Below are 22,022 nucleotides of genomic sequence, written 5' to 3' on the forward strand. Positions count from 1 at the left end.
TTAAAAAAGAGGGAAAAATATAACAACAACAACAACAATACAATCCAATAAACAAACAGCTTCAATGTCAATCCAATGCAGGTGGCTAGTGAACAGTGGACTGCGCCCCAGCTTTCAGTTTTTGGTCAAAAATAAAGAAAAATAAAACAGAAAATAAAGAAAAAAAATTTACGCTTTGGTGCTTTGATTTATCTGTAACGCTCGTTAAATGAACACAGATACAGATACAGTTTGAGATACAGATACCAAAATTTGCTATAGATACAATACAGTACATATAAAAAAAAAATACTTTGCAGACTCGTTCAGTTAATTGTTTCACTTTGCTCTCGAGTGTTTTGTAATCGCATTACGTTGATTGTGAGCTTGAGTTTGCTTTTGCTTTAGTTTTTTTTTTGACTTTTTGCCTTTGCTTAAGGGGGGATTTGTGACTCGGTTTTTTTTATGGTCAGGTTCTGGTTGTGACGCGTTTGTCCCTCCCTCGACAAAGTGACGCGACGACGTTCCGTCTCTCCATTGTGCAATGCGTGTAAATCGATCTATAATTAGACTTTGTTTTTTTTTCACTTTTATTTTATTTTTTTTCGCATTTATTATTGTTGGAAGATCCGGTTCTGTTCTACAGTTTTTGGCAAGGATGTATGTGTGCCATGTCAATATTGTAATCTTTTTATACTGTTCGTGTACATTTTAAAATTCATTCTACTTTTTATTCTCATGCACGAACCGCACCCAAAAGTAACCCAAATTCTTGACAAGTTAATGCACTGCAAAAATATATTTAAACAGATGGGAAAAAATAAGTTTTTTCTTAGTCATTATCATATACATTTATTTAGTTATTCTTTTCTGATTATTACTTATTATTGTTTTGAAACTTTGTTTTATAACTATAATAAGTTTTCTTGATACTTTTCCTCAAGAATTTATGAAACTTTTTAGTTTAATTTCATTATACAATATTGATTATAACTTAACCCTCGAGTAAGAAATTCAGTACATGGATGTCACAATACAATTTTCATGACAATAAAATGTAATTCTTGTAACTTTTCTAAATTTTGTTGTTACCTTTCCTCCAATATTTATAAAATTTGGTACTTAAATTTCCAAAAATTATATTAATCATAATAAATAATTTCTTACGAAGCAGAAAATAGTATATAGATTTTGTACTGAAAAGTAGCTGTAATTCAAGTAGTTTCGCGCAGTGCAGCACTTGAAATTTGTTCAGGTGCAGAAGGATTTACACAGTGCACAACTACGAGTATGAATATGAATATGATATATGAATAGAATTCGATTAAATTCGATTGGTTTAGTTTGGTCTGGCCAGCAAAAGCAAAAGCAAAAGCATCAGCATCTTGGCTGTGGCAGCAAGCCCAAGTTTTGAGTTCGTTGTCTGGCAAAGTTGCAGCAGTAAAGTGGCAACTGACTGCAGTCAGCTTGTAAACTGGAAAGATCGGTTTCGGGTTTCAAGGACTGTTTCTCTGTGGACATTCACTTTTTAAGCCAGCGTTAACAGAGAGGTGCATAGAACCACCAACAATACAACAACAAATGCTAAACTGACGACTAGTTCAACTCACTCACTCATTGACTGACTGACTGACTGACTGACTGGCACACTGAGCTGCATTTAATGCCGTTCGAATGCATTGTGGACCACGAGCGCAGCGCATGAGCAACTAATCGGCCTATCTCCTCTCCTTCCCCCTCCCTCATCACCTCATCTCTTCTCGCATTCCCCCTCACAAACAGCAACAACAACGGCAACAGGTTGTAACTTTGTGCAGCCAACACACAGAATTTGCATAAGCTTAACTGGACCAGCCCTGGACACAAAATATGTACATATGAGAGTCTAGCCCTTGTTTGGATCAGTGCTGTCATTTTAGACATTACATTAACTAGCTAGATTTAGCAGTCTTAGAATTGTAAAAGCTAAAGGACTTGAAATCTGGCTGACTTAAAAAAAAAACAGCTAAAAAAAGCTAAAGGACTTGAAATCTGGCTGACTTAAAAAAAAAACATAAATGTCAACCAACCCTAAATGATAAATGATATGAAAGTCTATATATTCTTTTTAGGAAATATAAGAAAATATATAATACAAAAAAAAGAAGTGTTTTGATACAATCAAAAGTTTAATCCAATATCTTTTGCACAGTTTTTTTTATAATTTAATAATTGATTTATATTTTTATTAATAATGCTATTTATTCTTTTTGTCTATTCTTCTAAAAAGAAGTTAACAAAGTGAAACAATTTGTATCGAATTTAAATATTTTTAAAATTGAGAAACACCAATGAGAGGATATTTTGATAACCTTAAACTGTCATAATTTTGTCAATTCTTCACCGATTTCCTTGCGGAATCTCAATATTATCATTAAATTTTTCCTACATTTTAATGCTGCAAATAAATTGGAAAATACAATTTTCTTTCATCACTGTCAATTTTCACACAGTTGGGAAAGTGAAGTGTGAACAGCTTGAAGCTTACACAAAAGCTTCCAATCTCTAAGCTCTCTTAAATGCTCGCAATGCTTTCAAGTGTTTTTTTGTTGTTTGTTTTTGTTGCTCTGTGTTTGTATTGCGGCTGCTTCACAATTGTTTTTGTTTTATTTGAAAGTAATATTCATTCGCCCGCTGCTGCTGCAGATGTTGTTGTTCTTTTTTGGTGGCTACTTTGAAAAGCAACGGTACATTGTATTTGTATTTGCATTTGTTGTTGTGTTTGTTGTTGTTGCTGTTGCTGTTGCCGTTGCCGTTCTTCGTCTTCTCGTTGTCGCTGTCATTTGCATTTGCTTCGTATTTGTTTTTGCATGTGCTTTGCTTATTGCATTGAACCGCGTCTCGTTATACCTCGCAGCTATTCCAAACGCTTTGGGTATGCACATGACTGACAGTGTATGTAACATGCAAAAATTAAGACTCATATATTTTAATATTATTAAATCTTTAGAATTTATTTGAATAAATGGCTAAATATTTTTAAGACATTACAAAAAATTGATTTTTTTTACTATAAAAAAAATTATTTTGATTTTTTTAATGTATTATTTATTTAATGAATGTCAACTAGATCAGTTGACCTAAAGCTTTTTTTAAATAATGTTCAAAAACTTAATTAAAACTAAAAGCTTGATTAAAATTTTTAAAGATTAAAAATTTAAACTGAAAAGATAAAAAAATCAAATGAAATATTAGAAGATGTGAAAGATATATTCTAAGTAAAACAATTATGGAAAAAATAATTAAATTTCGAAAGAAGTATTGAAATACATGAAATAAATCCAAATAAAAAAAAAAAATTTGAAACAATATTTAATAAAGGATTAAGTAATAGCTCTGACTTTAAATTTGTATTCAAAATTATTGTTAATATCTTTAGTTATCAACATATGGGTATTTTCAAGTCGTGCTCTTTTTTCTGTGTTCGGCATTCTTGCTTCATTTTGTCGCACATTTGTGGCTCTTATTGCTTGTTGTTGTGGTAGTCATTGCAGTCATTACACAATAAATTATAATACGGGTTTGTCAGTCAAGTTTCCCCCTGCCATGTATCGAAAGGTTTGTTGGAATGCCTGATGTTGGCGCATCATCATAATTGTCATTACTATATATGTATTATCATTTCAAATCGTTGAATATACTCGATATACAGTGAATGACAAAACTCTATATACCCTCTATAGTTTGACGGTGTTTTTTAAAGTACAATTTTTTTGCGCTCTTTAAAATTTTGGAATTTTTTTGTTTGTTGATAAGCAAAATCCATATTTGGACTTTTACAAACTATATACATAACTTTGATATACCTAAAGCTTAATTGTTAAATAATGCAATAATGTATTTTTCTTATGTTTAACATCAGTCAATTTGAAAAAACAGAAATGCTATGACAGGAGCAAAATTCGATTAAGATATCATTTAATATTAGACATTTAAAAAATGCTTGTCCCTATACAAGTGAATGGCAGTGTATGCAGGCTGGTTTATTTGTATGTTTGTTCTAACTCTCTTTGGGAACTTGTTTCGTTTCGTCTCGTTTTTGAACCAAGGTGCAAACTTGCTGCGTCGCATCTGCAATTTTGACATTTCGTTTCGCGACAACCTTGAAATCAAATGTGCTGTGCGAGTTGTTGCTGCTGCTGTTAAAAAGTCTTGTTAATACGATAAAGCCAGAGCTCTCGAACAGTTGCTGGTTGTGATATTGTGGGCTAGTTCATAAATTGATCAGTTGATGAGGTGATTACCATGCAACAATATGTGCTTTGATTGGATTTCGTGTCTGCCAAGCCCCGTCCAAGACTTAGACTTGGACTTATTTAAAGGTCATTTGTGTATTTTGGCTTTGACATTGCAGCTATTGCAATAAAAAAATCACTCGTTTTCCCACTCTCACTCACACTCACTTCCACTCACACACACTCACTTCCACTCCCACACACTCTCTCTCTTTGTTTGCTTTCTTGTACTGCGCAATTCTAATGCTTTGAGCTTTCACTCAAAGCATTGCGGCTTGCGCATTGGCAAAGGTCAATAAAGGACTCCAGCAAGCTTTAACATACTCACTCTCTCTCACACTCACACTCTCTTCTTGTCACGTTGGCTCACACTTTAGCATTACGAGCTCACACTCTCTTTGCGTCTCATTGGCTGCTGTTTCATGCTCTCGCCATATTTTTATGAATGAAATGCAGGCAAGCGAACAGAGGCGCCCCCCACCCACAAATTGAAACCTACGACAATTGTGTATGTGTGCGTGTGTGTGTGTGTGTGCTCTCTTTTTTCATTTTGGGACTACAGCACAATGAATGAATGACGCAGTTTGCGGCTTGTGGAAGCTTCGCGAGTCATTCACAATGACGTCAGCATGCGTAATTTTCTAACTGTATTATTGCGAGTGGGCGTCAACCGCCCACAGCAACAAGAACAACAACAGCAACAACAAGCGGCATACGGTGATTGCAAATCCTGCGGATTATATTACAAAGTGTTGCAAAACAACAACAATATCCAATAAAAATAGTTATAGATATAAAGGTAGAGATAAGAATTTGATATGATATGTCTCATTTCCGATGGCAACTATAGTTGACGAATTTCCAGAACACAAATTTCGGAATTTCGGAATAAAATTAATCCCAAACGTTGTCAAGAGTTCGGTAGTCTGGATTTTCTTAAATTAAGTAAAAAAAACACTTGCTTCAAGTACTTTTTTTTACACCATCAGCAAATGTTTTGATTATCGAGATTTTATAAAAATAATTAGAATGTAATGATTTTGAAAAATTTTAAACAATGATACCAATTAATTTTGAGAAATGTTATAAAAATACGACTATAATCATTATATTTGGGCGAAAAAAAATAAAGATCACATGCTTTTATTTATATATATATATATTTGACAAAATAAAAACTACATTTGATATCTGGCTTACTGGTAGAATTTCTTTCTTAACCATGTTAAGAGAAATAAGTCGAAAATAATTAAAATCAATATTGTCTCAAATATTTTGTTATTTTCATTATGTAAAAAAAAATATATAGAATCAAGACGTTTTCCCTTCTTTCTAAAATCTCCAATCTCCAAGTATTTTTGAGACGAAAGATCTTAAGAAAAATGTTTTTTTTTTCCATAAATGTACGAATTTATAATATTGTTTTTATCAGTGTGGCAACTGTTGTAGGTAGTAATCCTTATGTAACATGCTTTGGTGTAGTTTAACTTAAATTGCGCTTAATTGAATGCCATGTATCCGGAGGCGGTCATGCGCACGCCCACGACGCCACGGACGCCATATGCCACGCCCATAGTATTTTTTAACAGACGCCAGTCGCCACATGCTACTTGCCACATGTGCAACTCACTCCCAACTCACCGCCAATTGTTCATCCTCGTGCTAACCATAAGCAGTGTCCCAGTGGCAGCTTCTGGGGGATTGGGATTTAAAGTGGGATTGGAATTGGGCGTGGGCGCCACTCGGCTGCCTCCGTTGATTGTCCATTGGTTGCCACAACAGAAGTGGCAGTTAATCTGTTGAAGGAGCTGTAGATTTCGACGCGTTGGCAACTCATCGATTTTTCATTATGGCCAAGCATCATTGAAGTTAACCAAGCTGTTGAGCTGGCGTCATCAAGCGGGATCTTTGTGTGTGTGTGTGTGTGTGTGATAAGCTAAAGCCAAAGCTCTTTCACATCATTTCTCTTAGTGTTAACGTGTCAAATACTCTACTCAATATACCCTTTCTATTTATTTGCTTAAGCATATTTAACTGCCTTTATTTGTGCTTTTAAATAGAGAAAATAATATATTTTTATTTGCTTAAACCAGTTGAGGAAAATCTGGTTTATTTTACAATCTTTGTATGGGGGAATTTTGTGTATTTTAAAACAAAAGTGCCAACACCGACAACGAAATGTCAACAAAATATGTAAATTGTGTTGCAGTCTTAACAACTTAAACAAAAAAACCTTTGTGTTTAGCTGGAAAAGCTTTAAATGAATTTACAAAACTACAAATTAGAAATGATAAATTATACACAATAATTACAAAATCAAATTATGAATAGGAGAGGGCATCAAATATTCGTATTATACGTATTTTACTACAAATTTTATAAAAACCTTAACACATTTATTCCCGATTTTTCAATGTCACCTTTAATTTTATCAAATAGATATTTTAAAATTTAAGATTAATTTCTATACATTATACTTCAAAATATCTCTGATATAGTTATCAAACCACTTAATTAGCGAATGAAAAACCGGTCCTTAAAGTATAAGTTTATTGCTATTTTTATATATCACATATAGAAAAATGTGTAATAATTTATATTACAAATGTGATTAAAGGCTGTAGTAGGATAAATGTGTTATTCGAATATTTTTCTTAGAATATTGTACAAAAATGTTGAATTTTAGTTTTAAGCCAATTGTTGTTTTATTATTAGATTGTAATTTGAAAGGGTATATCAAATTCGTTGCTTCACTTTCCATTTTCCCCATGTTTTTTCTTATATGTTTTTTGTTTGTGTCTTGCTTATCACTCGCATTTCCCTTTTGGCCATATTTGCAATGAAAGCCGCCCACGCCAAAAAAGAATAAAAAAAGTACAAAAAATGCAAGCGAGCTTAGACGTATTCTATTTTTAGATGCCAATTTGTAAATAGACTGGCAATAAGGAGGACCCTCCATCAAGTCAAGTCAAGTGTGTGTGTGTGTGTCTGTGTGAGGGTGCATGTGTGTGTGGCTGTGTGTATTTTGTGTTTCTGTTTCATGCTGATAAACATTAAATGCTTATCAACAATTTGCAAGCGGCCCACACAAAATGCAGACCGGAAATTGTAGCCGTGATTTTCAGCTGACGCGATGTTACTTTTGAAAGTACCCTGTTAACAAATTGGTATACGGGGTATGCAGATTTTAGAATGCTAATAAAAGTGTATTTTATAAATGCACGATAATTTCAGCCTTCTAGGTTTTATCGTTTGGGCTGCACAAAGATCAGTCAGTCAGTCAGTCAATGAGGACAAATAGTTTTATATATAGATATAATATTATAGATTTTTTAACATCATCAAGAGTATCTGCAAGTCGTATACTTAATTTTTGTAAGCTTTTTCTGTCTTGTACATAGCTTGTGGATTTTACTGTGGCAAGCTGACGCATGCCACACGACAGGACATCAATTTCACGGTCATCTAATAAGTGGGCGTTGCAGGCATAAGGAGGCGTGGTTTTGGTTTGAAAATTTGTAGGATTTTTGGCAACGTTTAGCGTTGGTTTCTTCACATTTTTTTTTGCTGCCAAAGATTTTCAAATGTGCCACAAAACGTTGAAGGCAACTTTCAATTTTTCTTGCTTGAGCAGCAAATAATTGTTGTGCGTGTGTGTGTGTGTGTCTGACTGTGTGTGACTGTGTGTATTATCAAATTGGTTCATGGCAATTCTTGTGCGTTGTTGTGGCAACAGCACGAGCTCGTTAACGCCGCCTAACGGAGGCTGCATGCCACGGAGGCGTTGCGCCAAGTGTTAGGACACAATTTAAGCGGCAAATGCAGCAGCAACCACAGCAACAACAACAACAGCAACAGTTGTGGCAGCAACAGTGGCAGCTGCAACCAGTTCCATTCTAATGTCGGCTGCAAAGTGAGCGTTTTCCATACACAAAAGTCAAAATCTACAAGAGTTACACTTGAAAAAAATTGAAGTGAATTAAAGTACATAAATAACAATCCTTTTAGTAATAAAATGGCTGGAAAGCCACAATCATTTTTTCGAGATGAACTTTACGATTAAAATAGTAATTAGAGATCCAGCTTTACTATTGAATAAAATCGTTGCTCGATATACAGAGCCATTAATTCCTAGTTCTATACTTATAACTTGATATGGCTTATCGTTAAATTAAGTCTTGGTACATTTCTGTTGTAGTTTTAATCCTTTTTTTTTCATTCTACCCTCGCAATCAATCTAAAAAAAACTTCCTAATGTCTTAGCTTTGTCAAATCTTAACCGATTTCCTTGCGGAATGCCAATTTTATCATTATTTAGACTCTATTTTGATTCTAAAAATTAGAAAATTTAACTTTTAAAATTGTATTTCAACTTTTCTTTTAAGAATATTTTATATAGAATTTTTAATAAATTTTTTGCAGTGTAGAACAGTTATATATATGTAAGTACGTATATAGTATAGGTGCAAGATATGTATATGCTTTTAAGTCGAGTGCATGCCACATTGTCGCTGCCCTTGGAGTTATTTCATGACGATGTTGCTGTTGTTGTTGCTGATGTTGCTGTTGCTGCTGTTGCTGTTGCTGCTACAGAATTAAGGTCGTTTCTGTTGCTGTTGCTTGTTTCACGTTTGTGGCCTTTCGTTCTTGGGTCGTAAATTTGTGGCAACGTGCCTGGAATTTAGGATGCGTCTTATCGCCAAGACAAAGACGAACGAACAACAAACAACAGAGCAACAAACAACAACGAGCAGTTCACGATTGCAGCAGCAACAACGTGGCGTATACTTAATACATGTATAGGAGGCATATATATATATATATATATGTGTGTGTGTGTGTTTGTATGTGTGTCTGTTTGGTGTTGTTGACTTTCACTTTTTTTTCTGCAATTGAAATTCTTGCATAAAGCCAATGTAATTAACTTGTCTTACATAATTCAATGCTTTGAACAATAAGACAAGACAAGGAAATTTTTGTTGGGTTCTTTGCCAATTTTAAAGTAGATAAAGATACATGTGTCGGTTTATAAATGAGCTGCGTTTATTTGGTAACTTAGATATTAGTTATACACTCCCTATTTGCAGCACTGCGAAGGCATTTCAACAATTCAACATTTTGCATTCAGTCAACAGTAAACGACATTCTTCAAAGTTGTTGGCAATTACAAAGTATAACAACAGCAGCAACAACAACACTAAATACTACAACAGCTGGCAGCCAACACCCAACTAAAGTTGTTGTATTTTTATTTAGTTGATGGCTTTTAGAAGTCGCTATCAAATGAGCTGTAACAAGAAGCCAGTCAAAGACTGTAACAACAACAGCTGTAGCTGTGTGTGTGTGTGTGTGTGTGTGAGTGTGTAACTAAACCAGTCTTGAAAGGTGTATTTTTGTAACCTGGCATAGGCCGAACCGAACCGAACCGAACAGGGCAGCAATCCAAGAGCAGCTCCAGCTCTCAAGTCAGCCAACAAGTCAACAAGTTAAAATAAACAAATACAGAACGGAGCAATTGCTGCAGAGCTCAATCTAGCAGATACCCTGCATATTTCTATGATCTGATAAAAACAAAAATTTAAGTAAAACTCAAAAAATAATAATACCTAGTAATAATAACAAAGCAAAACATAGTTCAAAAAATTAAAATTAATTAGTTATTGGGGACTTATTAAACTATCGAAAAATTTAAAAATATTAAAATTTTCTGCATTTAGAGTAGTACGCATGCATAGTCTTTAGTTTTCCAGGGTATACAGAAAAGACAAAAAAACTGAAACATTTTGGCCAACAAGTTCTACAAGCAATAACAACGACGGCGACGTCGATGATTGCTGTCGCTGTCGCTGCTGACGCTTGCTGCCGACGGCGACGTCAACGCATTCAGGCGTGCTGCTATTGAGACGCCTGCGTCGACGCTGACGTTAACGTTAGTGTTGTTGTTGTGCTTATTGCTTTGACTTGGGCTTGGACTTGGAGCAGAGAATAATAAAAGGGAGGCAGAGGGAGACAGCGAGAGTGATAAAGGCAATGGCTGGAGAGGGGGTGTGTGTGAGGGAGAGGGAGGAGGGAGGATGGATGGATTGATTGTTACATTTTATAAATGACTTGCTATGTATTTAAAAAAAAAAAAACAAAAACTAATGAGCTGTATTTAATTTCTTATAGTTATTTTTTTATATTACAATTTTTATATTATTTTTTTTATGTTTTCTAATATTTTTATTAAACAACATTTTTCTATCATATTGTTTTAAAAATTTTTTATTTTTCTGCAGTATTTTTTTTTTTTTTTTATATATGTATTGTGTTTAAATAACATTTTTTTTGCTGCTGCTGCTGTTGCTGTGATTTTGGTTGTTGGTATTCCATCGTCAGATTTCAGTGCATAAAATAGCAATTTAAACGTTTCTTGCTTTGCGCTCTATGCGATTGTCCGTCTGTGTTAGTGTGTGTGTGTGTGCGACTGAGTGTGACTGTGTGTGTGTATGTGCGTTTTTGAAAATCGAAAGCAAGGTCTTTTTTCTGCGCAAACACGCAGACAACAACAACGCAGACAGACAATTTCTGTGGCCAGTTTCTTTGTTGTCATTATTGTTGTTGTTGTTGTTGTTCTTTAAGCTCCAGTTTTAGTTTAGAACGTAATTTATAAAATATATTTTTTAGTTAACGCCCAAGTCACATGCGCCAAACACACGAACAACGAGAAGCAAAGGAATCTGCGTTTGTTTGGCTTTAAAGCAAAAAAAAAAAATAGACCTAACTATTTATACCCAAAAGACGACAACAAGTGCGAATACTTCTACAAACAGTTAGTCAAGTAATTGCTTTCACAGACTAAGAAATCGCATGTTGAATTTCAATTTTTGAAAATAGTTAAATTCGATCAATTTCATTACGTCTATTTTTAATCTACATATTAATTTAAATGTCAAAAGAGAGAAAAAATAATTTATTATTTGATAGAAACTAAACATGAAAAATAACTGGGAAAAAATAACCGTCAAGTTTTTATAAATGTGAAAATGTCTTGTTTTTAAAATAAATAATTTTCAATTCTAATAATTAAAATTGTTTTTCTTCAAAATAAAGTTCAAGTATTTTATTTTGTTAAAACAAAATCTTGACTAACTGTATGTATCTGTATCTCTTCTTTCTCTATCTATTTATCTATCTCAAGTTTTGTTTGTTTGCATTGTTGCACTTGTATTTTCTATTTTCTATTTTAATTTCTCTGTTGCTTGGACACGTGTTTGTGACACTGCAATCGACGTCATCAGGTGCCCTAATTGCAATTAGCAGAGTTCCCTTCCCCACCAAAAATAGCCACAACAATATAATAAAAACAACAAAAACATCTTACCCAACACTGTGTTGTCAAGGGCAACAGGCAACAAACTTTGATAAGCAGCCAACAAACAGCTCCCCCACCTCATAAATATAACTGAAAATGCATCCTGTTTACTTTTTTTTCTATTTCTTATTTTTTTTATTATATTATTTCACTTTGCGCTACTGATAACAGCAAAGAACACGTAGAAAAGCAACTGCAACAGCAGCGACAACATAGACAATTGAAATATAATAATCTTACCGTAAAGTATACATTTCTAAATATTCGTACTACATTTTTTTATTGAGTTTAGCATACTCTCATTTTGACTTTTCTCCACTTACAGTTTTCATGCAGTTTTCTATTATTAAATGAATATTTGATACTTGGCACAATTATTATACAAAATTTCTAAAATGTTTATTTTTTAAAAGACTACGAATATTTGTCTAAAAAGATGGGTTTTGAAAAACTTAATTCCTAGATAGTCAGGGCAATCAATCAGTCATCAGCAATTAAATTTAACTGCTGAACGCACACGGTAATGACGTTAGTAATGTCTTCAAACAAGTTTTAAGTGCTTGTAAACAATATTTTTTTGTAAAATATTTCATAGCTATTAACTTTGACTTTAGAATCTAAAGTTTAGATATAATTATAGTATATTAGTGGGTAGCATATGATAAACTAATTACAGTTAATGCTAATGAGACTCGTAAAAAACACAATAACAAGAGATGTTTAGACAAATTAAAGAGCTTTTCAAGAAAATATAAATAAAAACATTTATGCAGTATCTCTGTAAATAAATAAAAATAGTTTACTCAAATGCAATCTTTGCGAATAAACAATGCCAAAAATAACAAGCAGCCAAAACAACGACAAATTTTCGAAAATACATATCAATGTGCAGGCGACAAAAGTGAACAAAAAGAATAGCAAATAAAAGATCAACAATTTTTTTCAATTTGCAAATTTTACAGTTGCTTTTTGTGTATTTGTTGATTTTTTTTTGTGAATGCCATTTAAATAAGCTTTAAAAGTGAATTGCATTAATTACGCACACATGTATTTACAGTTGGTCAAAAAAGTGTTTTGACAAAATTTAAATGCATACATATGTATATTTGTTTGTTTTTTTTTATTTAAAAAAAAAATGAAATTTGTTAAATTTTGTTTTTTTCTGTTCTAGATAAGAAAACCAAAATATCAAATAAAATAAACATTTATAACTGTATTTATATATATGTGTGTGTGTATGCGTGTGTGCACAATATTTATTTCTAATTAAATTAATTTTTGGTTTTCACTCGTTTCTTTTTTTTTATGTTTTTATGTCGCCGGTGCAGCTTTTATTTATTTTTTTGCGAGTGTTTTTGCCTAGCTTATGTACATGTGTGAGTGTATGTGTGTGTGTATGGGTGTGCATGTTTGGGTCGCGCATGAATTGAAAAAAAGAACGGCGCACGAAATTCGTATAAGAAAACTTTTAGTGCAAAAGCTTTTTGCGGCCTGTCGCTGTGATGGTGTGTGTGTGTGTGTATGTGTGTTGGAGTGCGAGCATTTCTGACGTAATTGTGCTGCCGCCTAGCCAAAACGCACCAATACCAAAAGAGAGAGAGAGAGACACACACACACATATATGTAGACTGAGAGCAGAGCACCATAACAATGAGCGTGTACAATTTGTTGCTTCTTTTGCTGATCATCGACGGCGGCGACGGCGACGCAGCGCTGCCGCAGTTGCCAGCGCTGCTTGCGTCTGCCGGTTTCGAAAATTCAAAAGCAATAACAACAACAACATCAGCATAGCAACTAGTGTCGGTGGCGCAAATATAATTAAACTTTCGAATGGGATCAACAGCAACAGCAGCAACTGTAATGCTTGACAAGTTTTTTTTTTTGTTTCTTTTTTGTTTTAGTTTTTGTAGCTGTTGAGTTTTTCACTCAATTTGGAGTCATTTGTGCTTTTGAGAGCTTTGCTGTTGCCGCTGCTATTGCTGCTTTGTTTTCACTCAATTTGCGGGCGCGTTGTCAAGTTTCATGCCACCAACGATTGCCGTTGAATTCAGTCGTTCAACGAGAGTGACCGCGCACGAAAGCCACAACAAGTCCACAGCGGAGACGCACAAAAGAAATAAAGCAAAATAAATAAATCAAATTCAAAAATATAAAACAGAGAGAAATATACATACAATATACTCGTACTTAGATGCCAATGTACTTGTTGTAGACAGAAACAGAGCAAATATACCACGATATCGATATCAATAACACAAAGAAAACAAAAAAAAGAAGCGAAATTTGTGCAAAAAAAAAAAACAGGAGACGACAGCAATCAAAGGCAATCAACGCTCAAAGAACGAGAGTCGAGAACATTCTGCTGCTTGTTATATACTATAGCAGTCAGCATTACAATTGTTACAAATAATCCTGCACGCTCTCCCGCTCTTATTCTCTCACGCTCTGGCTCCTGCTCTCACAAGAGAGTGTGTGTGAGTGTGTTTGCGTTGCATACGTGCCTGACTGACGAAACATATGTTTGCAATCGAAAGAGCAACAACTACGACAACAACAACAACCTGAAGCTCTTCCTAGCTAGAAGCGGTTAAATCTAACATATGTTGGGCCGCCAGAGGCCGCTTTCAATCTCGTGAAAAGTGCAGTGTGTGCGTTTAAGTCAAAAGTCAAATAGTTTGAGAGTAACGCGTGTGTGTTTTGTGCAGTGTAAGCAAACAATTAAAGAAGCAAATAAAAGAAAAAAGCAGAAAATACCAAACAACAATCAGGCAGTAGCATTTGTCAGTGCGAGTGCAATTGAGAAAAAAGGTTGAAGTGCACTCCTGTATCTTGTATCTTGTATCTCTTTATAACTCCACTTGAGTGCGGATCCTTGCCGCCCACAACAGCATTCATATGAAACCGGAAAATTGGCTTGAAACGTCAGCAACAACAACAACGAAAGCAAAAGCAAATGCAAATGCAACAACAAAAACAAAAGCAACAGCATCGACATCAACATCGACATCAACTTCAACGGCAGCGGCAGCGGCAACAGGGTACAATGCTAAGGTAAATGTCACGCCCACGATACGGCCCATCTGCCACCCCCTACAACAATAACAACAACAACCAACAGCCAGCAGCAACAGTGGCAGCCACACCCACCCATACACACACCCTCACACGCACACACACAACCCATTTGCAATTGTAGCATATGGCGCTGAAAAGTTGCTCGTTAAAAATGTTTTTGCTCATTTTTTTTCTTTAGTTTTTTTTTTTTGCCACACTTGCTCAAGAAAGTCTCTTGACAAAATTAAAAGTTACAGAGTTTTTCTTGCAAAAATTATATATAATTCTTATATACCTTGTTATTATTCCTAGAACAATTAAAAATAGAAAAGATAAATAAAATATATTATATTAATATATTTGATATATTTTTGCAAAAAAATAAAACAATTTGTGAATTTTTAATTTTATTTAAATACTTTTTCAACCAACTGTGTAATTCTTTTGCGTTTTCTTTTTGTTTTTGGACGACAGTTATTTGTTCTTTTATGTTTTTATGTGGCTTGAAGTGCGTTTATGGTATTTATTTGATTTGGCTCATTAAATAAGAAGAATTTTTTAAGTTTCTTCAATTAAAAACGTATGTTGCGCAACAAAAAGCTGTTCTTTAATCGCAAAGCGACAATTATATTAAATTTCGATGAGAATTTCAATTCCAAGTCAATAAATCGAATATACACACAGAAAAATAAATACAGTGAGAACTGATTTAAACAAATTAATGGGAATTGGATTATTTTAAACTCAACTATAAAACAATTGCAAAATTAAATTAAGATTAAGATTCATTTTTTCATATTTTTTTTTTTTTAAGTAAAAGTAAACAGTCAATTTTGATTTCAAATTACACTTAATTAAAAATTTTATTAGCTTTAAAAAGCTTATAGCGTATTTAAATATTTGCTAAAAATAACTAAGTAAATTAATTTGATTATTTTATTTTAAGTTCACAATCAATTCTAGCTTGTTAGCTGATGATTAATTTAATTTTTTGTTATAATAATTTTTTTTATACTTGAATATAATAAGAATAGTATTTATTTTAAAAGAAAAAATGTTTAAATGTACTATAAAAAAGATTCAAAGTAATGTTACTTTAGTTAGATTTACAATATTTTTTTTCTCTGTACGAAATTCAAATTCCATTTCGATACGAAATGCGTGTCACAAATATATGTACATGCCTAATTTATATAAACAGCCATGTGCATAGTTATATATACACTTACAATTGGACATATGTACAAATATGTACATATATCCGGGTTCATTAGCGTAGCGCGCAGTGAAACCTAATGACTTGGTCAGTTTTTGCATTTCGTTGATTTGCTTTTAGGCAGAAGAAGAAGAAGGTGAATGAAGGGGAGGAGGTGGTAGGTATAGGGGAGATGGACATTGGGTCACGTGTGAGCCCCAGACCCAAGTCCGAAACATTTCACAAGCGCAAATTACATTTTGACGCTGAAAACCCTCACTAATTACATTACATTACATTACATTGCTCTCTCTCTATATATTTATATATCAATATATATATTGGTACACCTATTTTGTTGTATTTGTCTGTCTGTATTTCTTAATGCAGTCAATGCACGTTGCCAAATACGCAGCTCAATTCAACTGGAATATATAAATCTCTATACCTAAATTTTAGCACAGATATTTTTAAATGTGACATATCTATTAAAATATCTGTAGCTAAATTTTTACAAACAGATAATTTTGATTTTTATCATCATTTTTGAACATTTTTAATTCAATATATCTTCTGTTAGTTAGTTTACTAAAACCTGAACTAAACAATTCAAAATTTGGGCCAACATTTGGGAGCCCAAAAATTTAGGAAATTAAAATTCCGAAACCCAGAATTAAAAAAATTTAATAATTAAATAGTTCAGGTAAATAGAAACTCTTCAAAAACAAACGCTGTTCACAATTTATACTCGTGTTTTATTGTCTTTTTGTGTTTTACTTGTTCCTATTTTACTGTTTATCAATTGATAATATCGATTGTCTATAATAGCTCAATAGCTCTGTATTTCCGACCTGTGTTTGCCTTGTTTTTGTTTGTTTTGTTGCCACAAGTTACAAAGTTACAAAAAGGCAAATAAACAATTTCGTTCAAGTTTATTTAGAGCAAATGTCGTGTAAGCATGCAAAGAATAAATTCTTATATTGTATATTGGTCTTATGAAACTACCTATGATGACAATGTAACAGATCATCAGTATCATGATGTGCAGTTGTAATGCAAATCTATCTTCTTACAGATTAATCAACCAACTATTGACGATTGTTTTATTATTTATTCGTTTGGCTTCTTTGAAAAGGTTAATAACCTGCACTCAAAATTAGCCAATCTACCTGAAGAAATATAAATAGAAAAAACTTTGATGAATGTGTATTTTTCTGTCTGTTTGTGCCACACGCTCCGTTACGATGTTTGTTGGCTTCTGACCCCATTCAGAGTTATATCTGTGTTGTCGTTGTGGTTGTTTAATCTCTAAAAGCTTGGCACATGGAAAATAAATAATCTTGACTGTGTTGCCTGAAGCTATTTGGACTTACATCTTTGTAGATGCGATAGGTAAATGGCCTACGCATTGTTTATTAATTCAACATAAAAGAAAATCCATCAATAAAAAAAATGCTAAAACGAAAGCAATTAACCAAACAGGTAGAAAAAGTAACGAGTGACGAGTAACGAGTAACATTTTACGTTTAGCATCCATCAAAATAAGACAAGCAAAACGCATTTAATTAAATAATTTGCATTCAATTGATAAGAAAGTGTGCCAAATTAGTAGATATGTAAAATGAAACTATACTAACGAAAAGCCAGTAACGTAACGAGTAACGAGTTTCATTTATCGAGTAATAAAACACTAAAAAAACATTAAGTTGATAAGTAATTGAGCCAAATTAGTAGATGAGTTGAAACTACACTAACGAGTAACAAGTGAATGGTAACGAGTGACGAGTAACACTTAACGAGCAATAGAAAAATTTAAAAAATCGACAATTTGTGGGACACTGTAGAAAATTAATTAGATGTAATAAAAACCCCCACATTGGTGTACATTTGTGACAGAAAATAGAATTTGCATTTCGTTGATAAGTAATTGTGCCAAATTAGTTGATAAGTTGAAATTAGACAAATGTGCAAATGGCTAAACTCATTCAATATGCATTTCCAACTACCGAAATTTATGTAAATAAATTCCGTAGCGTGGGGGGAAATTAACATGATGATGAAGAAGAAGTGGAACATGTTGATAAATACACGAAAATTTCGTACGCAAATGGGTGCAATTTGAAATTCGCCAGCTGCTGAAGGGGGAAGTTTGTAATAATAATATGCTGACAGATAATAGATCTTGCATAACACATAAATGTGTAGCAGGAGTTTTGGGGAATGAAGCTGGACAGGCTTCAGGCAGAGACAGGCAGAGAACTATAAAAACGCAGCAAGTGTATCTGTATCTCTGTGATTTGTGTAAATGTGTGCTATTAAAGTAACCACCTTTTTTTTTTTTTGATTATTTACAAGTCACGAGTCCCGTCAAAAAAAATAAAAAAAAAAGAAATAACTACTACAAAAATCGCACGCAGAGTGTTGCTGTTGGGGCAATATGCAATTAAGTTTTTTTTTCGGGCCGCAATGCCACAAATACCAAGGCAAACAATGCGGTTGCAAGTTGTGTGTGGCAAAGTTTTGTTTTTAGGTTGGGCAACCTGCTGAGACAACAACAGCTAAAGAAGAAGAAGCCTTTCTCCCAATATGAATGCAATAATTCGTTTAAGGAAATATATTTCAATATTAAAAAAAAACCAGAAAATTATCAATTTGAATGAATAACGGGTCAGTAACATGGATTACACCAAAGTTTTTTTTCTTCTTCCTTTTATCGAAATCTGTGATAGACTTATACATATTTAAACGATGTAATAAAAATAAATTTTAACTTCTATTTATATTTTATATAGTACAAGTTATTTCTTTTTTAATTTTTCTAATACAAGTCATATTTAATTTATTTTGTTTTACATTTTATTTTAAGTAGACAATATAAAAATTATTTTTTAATTACCTAAAATTTATGAATTGTTTTTTTTTCTTAAATTTAAAATTGAAAGTTTATTTAAATATAAGCGTTACGGCACAAGAGTTATTTAAATTAAAATATAAGTTTATTTGAAAGTTTGGTAATTTTGTTGTTTTGTAGTTTCACAATTTGAGGAATTTGAAATTGAAGTGCCGGACTTTGTTTTTAAGTTAATTTTGTTTGTTTGTGTGTGTTAAGCCCGCATATCAATGCAGCTCTTGCTCTAGTTAATGCGCTTTTATCTTTGTTGTTAGCTACTGTTGACGTTGTTAGTGTTGTAAATGGTGTTGTTGTTATTGTTGTTATTGATTGTAAACCTTGAGCTACGTTTGTGCCGCGGCGTACACGGCGAAGGTCGCCAAGTGCGTTGTCCGTCGGGTATTTTTCATGCACAAACTAAATAGCTAAATAGCTGTGAGCTAAACTCGTAGATATGTACACATAGATACACACATGCGCACACACATAAATGTATCTAAGTATGCATCTTGTTGTTGTCAGCTGAATGCATTGGGCTGTGGCATTAACATATGTAGCGCGATTTGACTTTGATTACATTACATTATACCCCGAGTCAGCAAAAATTTGCATTGCTGCGTTCTAATTAAAAATGGGCGCAGTTTTTGTTGTGCGACAAGTGTGTGTGTGTGTGTGTATCTGTATGCAAAAGCCAATGCGGCAGTTAAGGACAAGAACACAATGAAAAGCAAAAGCTAATTAAATTAAGACGAGCACAAAATACAAGAAAAATGGCCAGAAAATAAAGACAAAGTCGAAGACGCTTCATTTAAGAGAGAGATACTAAGACAAAGATAGTGAACGCAGCAATGACCCAGTGAAAAAACAGCATAAGTAACTAGCAGATACATTTATATCTGTTGTTTCACCCCAGGCTAAGGGCAGGGTTAATGTTTAGTTAGCCAACTTTATTTTTTTTAAGTCTACCTCTGTTATTTTTGGGCAATGTTGAGCAAATAAAAGCTACAACCATTTAAATGTAAACAAAATATATATATAAAATGTAATATTCCTTACAATATAGATAACTTTTAAATACTCTAGAGAAAACAAGTTAAGTTCATTAAGTAAGACAAACTTTAATTGTTAAATGTCAAAAATATTTTGTAGTGTCTACATACTAAATTTTTTGACTCTAGTTCAACTAGATCCTGAGTTCGTGGAGGCTGTATTTGTATAGCGATGTGCTCTATTTATGCTTATCATTGAGTATAGTTTCGGTGAACTCGCAAATAAGCCACCGAAACAGCTGCGGCAGCTGTGCAAACAGAACCTATAAAAAAGGAGGCAGAGTATGCACAATTGTTAAATTAACTAGAGTAGAGCACAAGTTTTTGTTGTGTGTCCCCAATGAATTGATGCCCAAAACAAGTATCAAAAATTAAATAAAAATAAACACTTTCATAAAGCCCCATTTAAAAACGATAGCAAAATATTTAGTATTCTGGGTTTATTTTTCTTCTTTTTGTGATACTTAAATTATTATTTTTTTTTTTTGACGTATGAAAACAAAATCAAAATTAATTTAAAACAACTTTTTATTTGTTGTTGCTGCCTCGTTTGCCTTGGGCACATAAACAACAGCAACAAAATTGGCGAATTTTTATTAAAATTTTATTGTTGTTGTTTTCTTACATCTTTCCCCGCTTTTGCCAGAAATTTAGAATTCGCTGTCCACTTCAATTTGAACGGTTGTCAAGCGCTCAAGATTTTTTTTATTTTTAAACCCAACGCCATGTTGTTGCTGCTGTGTTTGTGTATATTTTTAAATAGCATTTCACATTTAGTTGCCGAGTAAATAAATTTTATTTTTATTTTTCACTCTTGTTTTGTTTTGCTTTTTTATTTTTCTGTTCTTCTTTTTGCTAATTTGACTTTTACATGAGTCGAGTGACGATCACGATTTGTGGCATTTTATGACGCCAGTTTTGATGGTTTTACAGGGTATCTATAAGGCATTATGTGCTAAAAAATAGTTTAATTAAATTCGAAAAATATTCAATAATTCATTTTGAGATCTACTTACTATATCTTGCATTCACAGGGTATTAAGTCTTCGATTATCTAATCTTAACATTTTTCTTGTTGAATTTATTTTGATTTATGTTCAACTGTTTTTTAATGCTTCATTTCATTTTCATTTGTTTTTTTTTTTATTTACAGGTAAGCCAATTCGCTGTTGAATCATTTTGAATCACTTGAATCATTTGACTGTTATTCAATTGCATTTGTAAGTAAACAATTGAGAAAACTTTACGCACACCTTTTTAGCATTTGTAAATAATATTTTTGGGTCGCAATAAAAAAGAAAATAAATGTAACAACACTTGCTTTGCTATCTCTCTTTCTCTCTGTCTGTCTGATCGTTATGTTTTTTTTTACTATGGCTGCTGTAACAAAATGTTGTTGCAAGGAAAAGCGCGTTTTCAAAGATTTCACTTTCACGCCGTAAAACAACAAAGAGACGCAAATTCAAATGCCGACAGAAGATCATCATAGTTATCGCAATCTGCTGACCAGGGCTTTATATTTTTGGTTGTTGTACAAAGGATACAAATCTGGGTTTCTGGAAAAAAATATAGTTTAAACTAGGCTGAATATAGGCTCTAAAAATGTTAGTAATCTCGATTTTTTGTATACTATATAGAGTAGGAAATACATGACTTAAGAACATTTTATAAATATTTTTGATCATCGGGGTTTTTATTATATTAAAATTTTTTTTGCTTGAATTATATATTGTAGACTAATTGTTGCCCATTTTAATGCAAATGATAGATTAGATTCCTTAAAAGTACTGCTTAAAATCAGGAATTGAAAAATTTAGTTTTAAAACGTTTTTTTCTCTGAGTAGTTAAAGTCTTGATCAGTAATAAGTTTTTGTTTTAACTATAAACGCAGCATAAATCTAGTAAGCTTTTTATGATAGGGAAAGTAATTCGCATACTTGTTATTGTATTTTACAGGGTATCACGTTGTTGAGCACTTTCGATTTCAGCGATTTCACTTGATTTTAATTGCAATAAGAATCGAAACGGAATGAGGTCAATTTCATTTCGGAAAACCAAAGCTGTCTAGACACTCAATTCAAAATTTCGTTTATAATTCCCAACTGGTTCTAGTTATTTGGGAGACAAGAGTGTCGTGTTTTTGCTTTGATCTGAAATTGAGAGGAAAAACAAGTGCAACAATTTTGAACTCAGCTTCTAGACAAAAAATAAAATCAAATGCCACAAA

The 22,022-nt window shown here is 32.9% G+C and overlaps 1 protein-coding gene across 8 annotated transcripts in view; it reads left to right on the forward strand.

Annotated features, from left to right (window-relative positions):
• The window catches only part of LOC117783526 (terminal nucleotidyltransferase 5C), a 59,992-nt gene that overhangs the window by 16,622 nt on the left and 21,348 nt on the right, over positions 1–22,022 (forward strand). Inside the window, exon 1 of one of the 8 annotated variants that reach the window (XM_034620958.1) lies at positions 13,511–14,658. The exons of the other annotated variants lie outside the window; for them this stretch is intronic. Within the exon in view, the coding sequence (XP_034476849.1) occupies positions 14,503–14,658 (156 nt within the window). The 5' untranslated portion in view covers positions 13,511–14,502. Of the gene's footprint in view, positions 1–13,510; positions 14,659–22,022 lie in introns of those variants that run through there. 8 annotated transcript variants of the gene reach the window in all.

Source organism: Drosophila innubila (genome assembly GCF_004354385.1).
Source record: "Drosophila innubila isolate TH190305 chromosome 2R unlocalized genomic scaffold, UK_Dinn_1.0 1_C_2R, whole genome shotgun sequence".
Classification (NCBI taxonomy): domain Eukaryota; kingdom Metazoa; phylum Arthropoda; class Insecta; order Diptera; family Drosophilidae; genus Drosophila; species Drosophila innubila.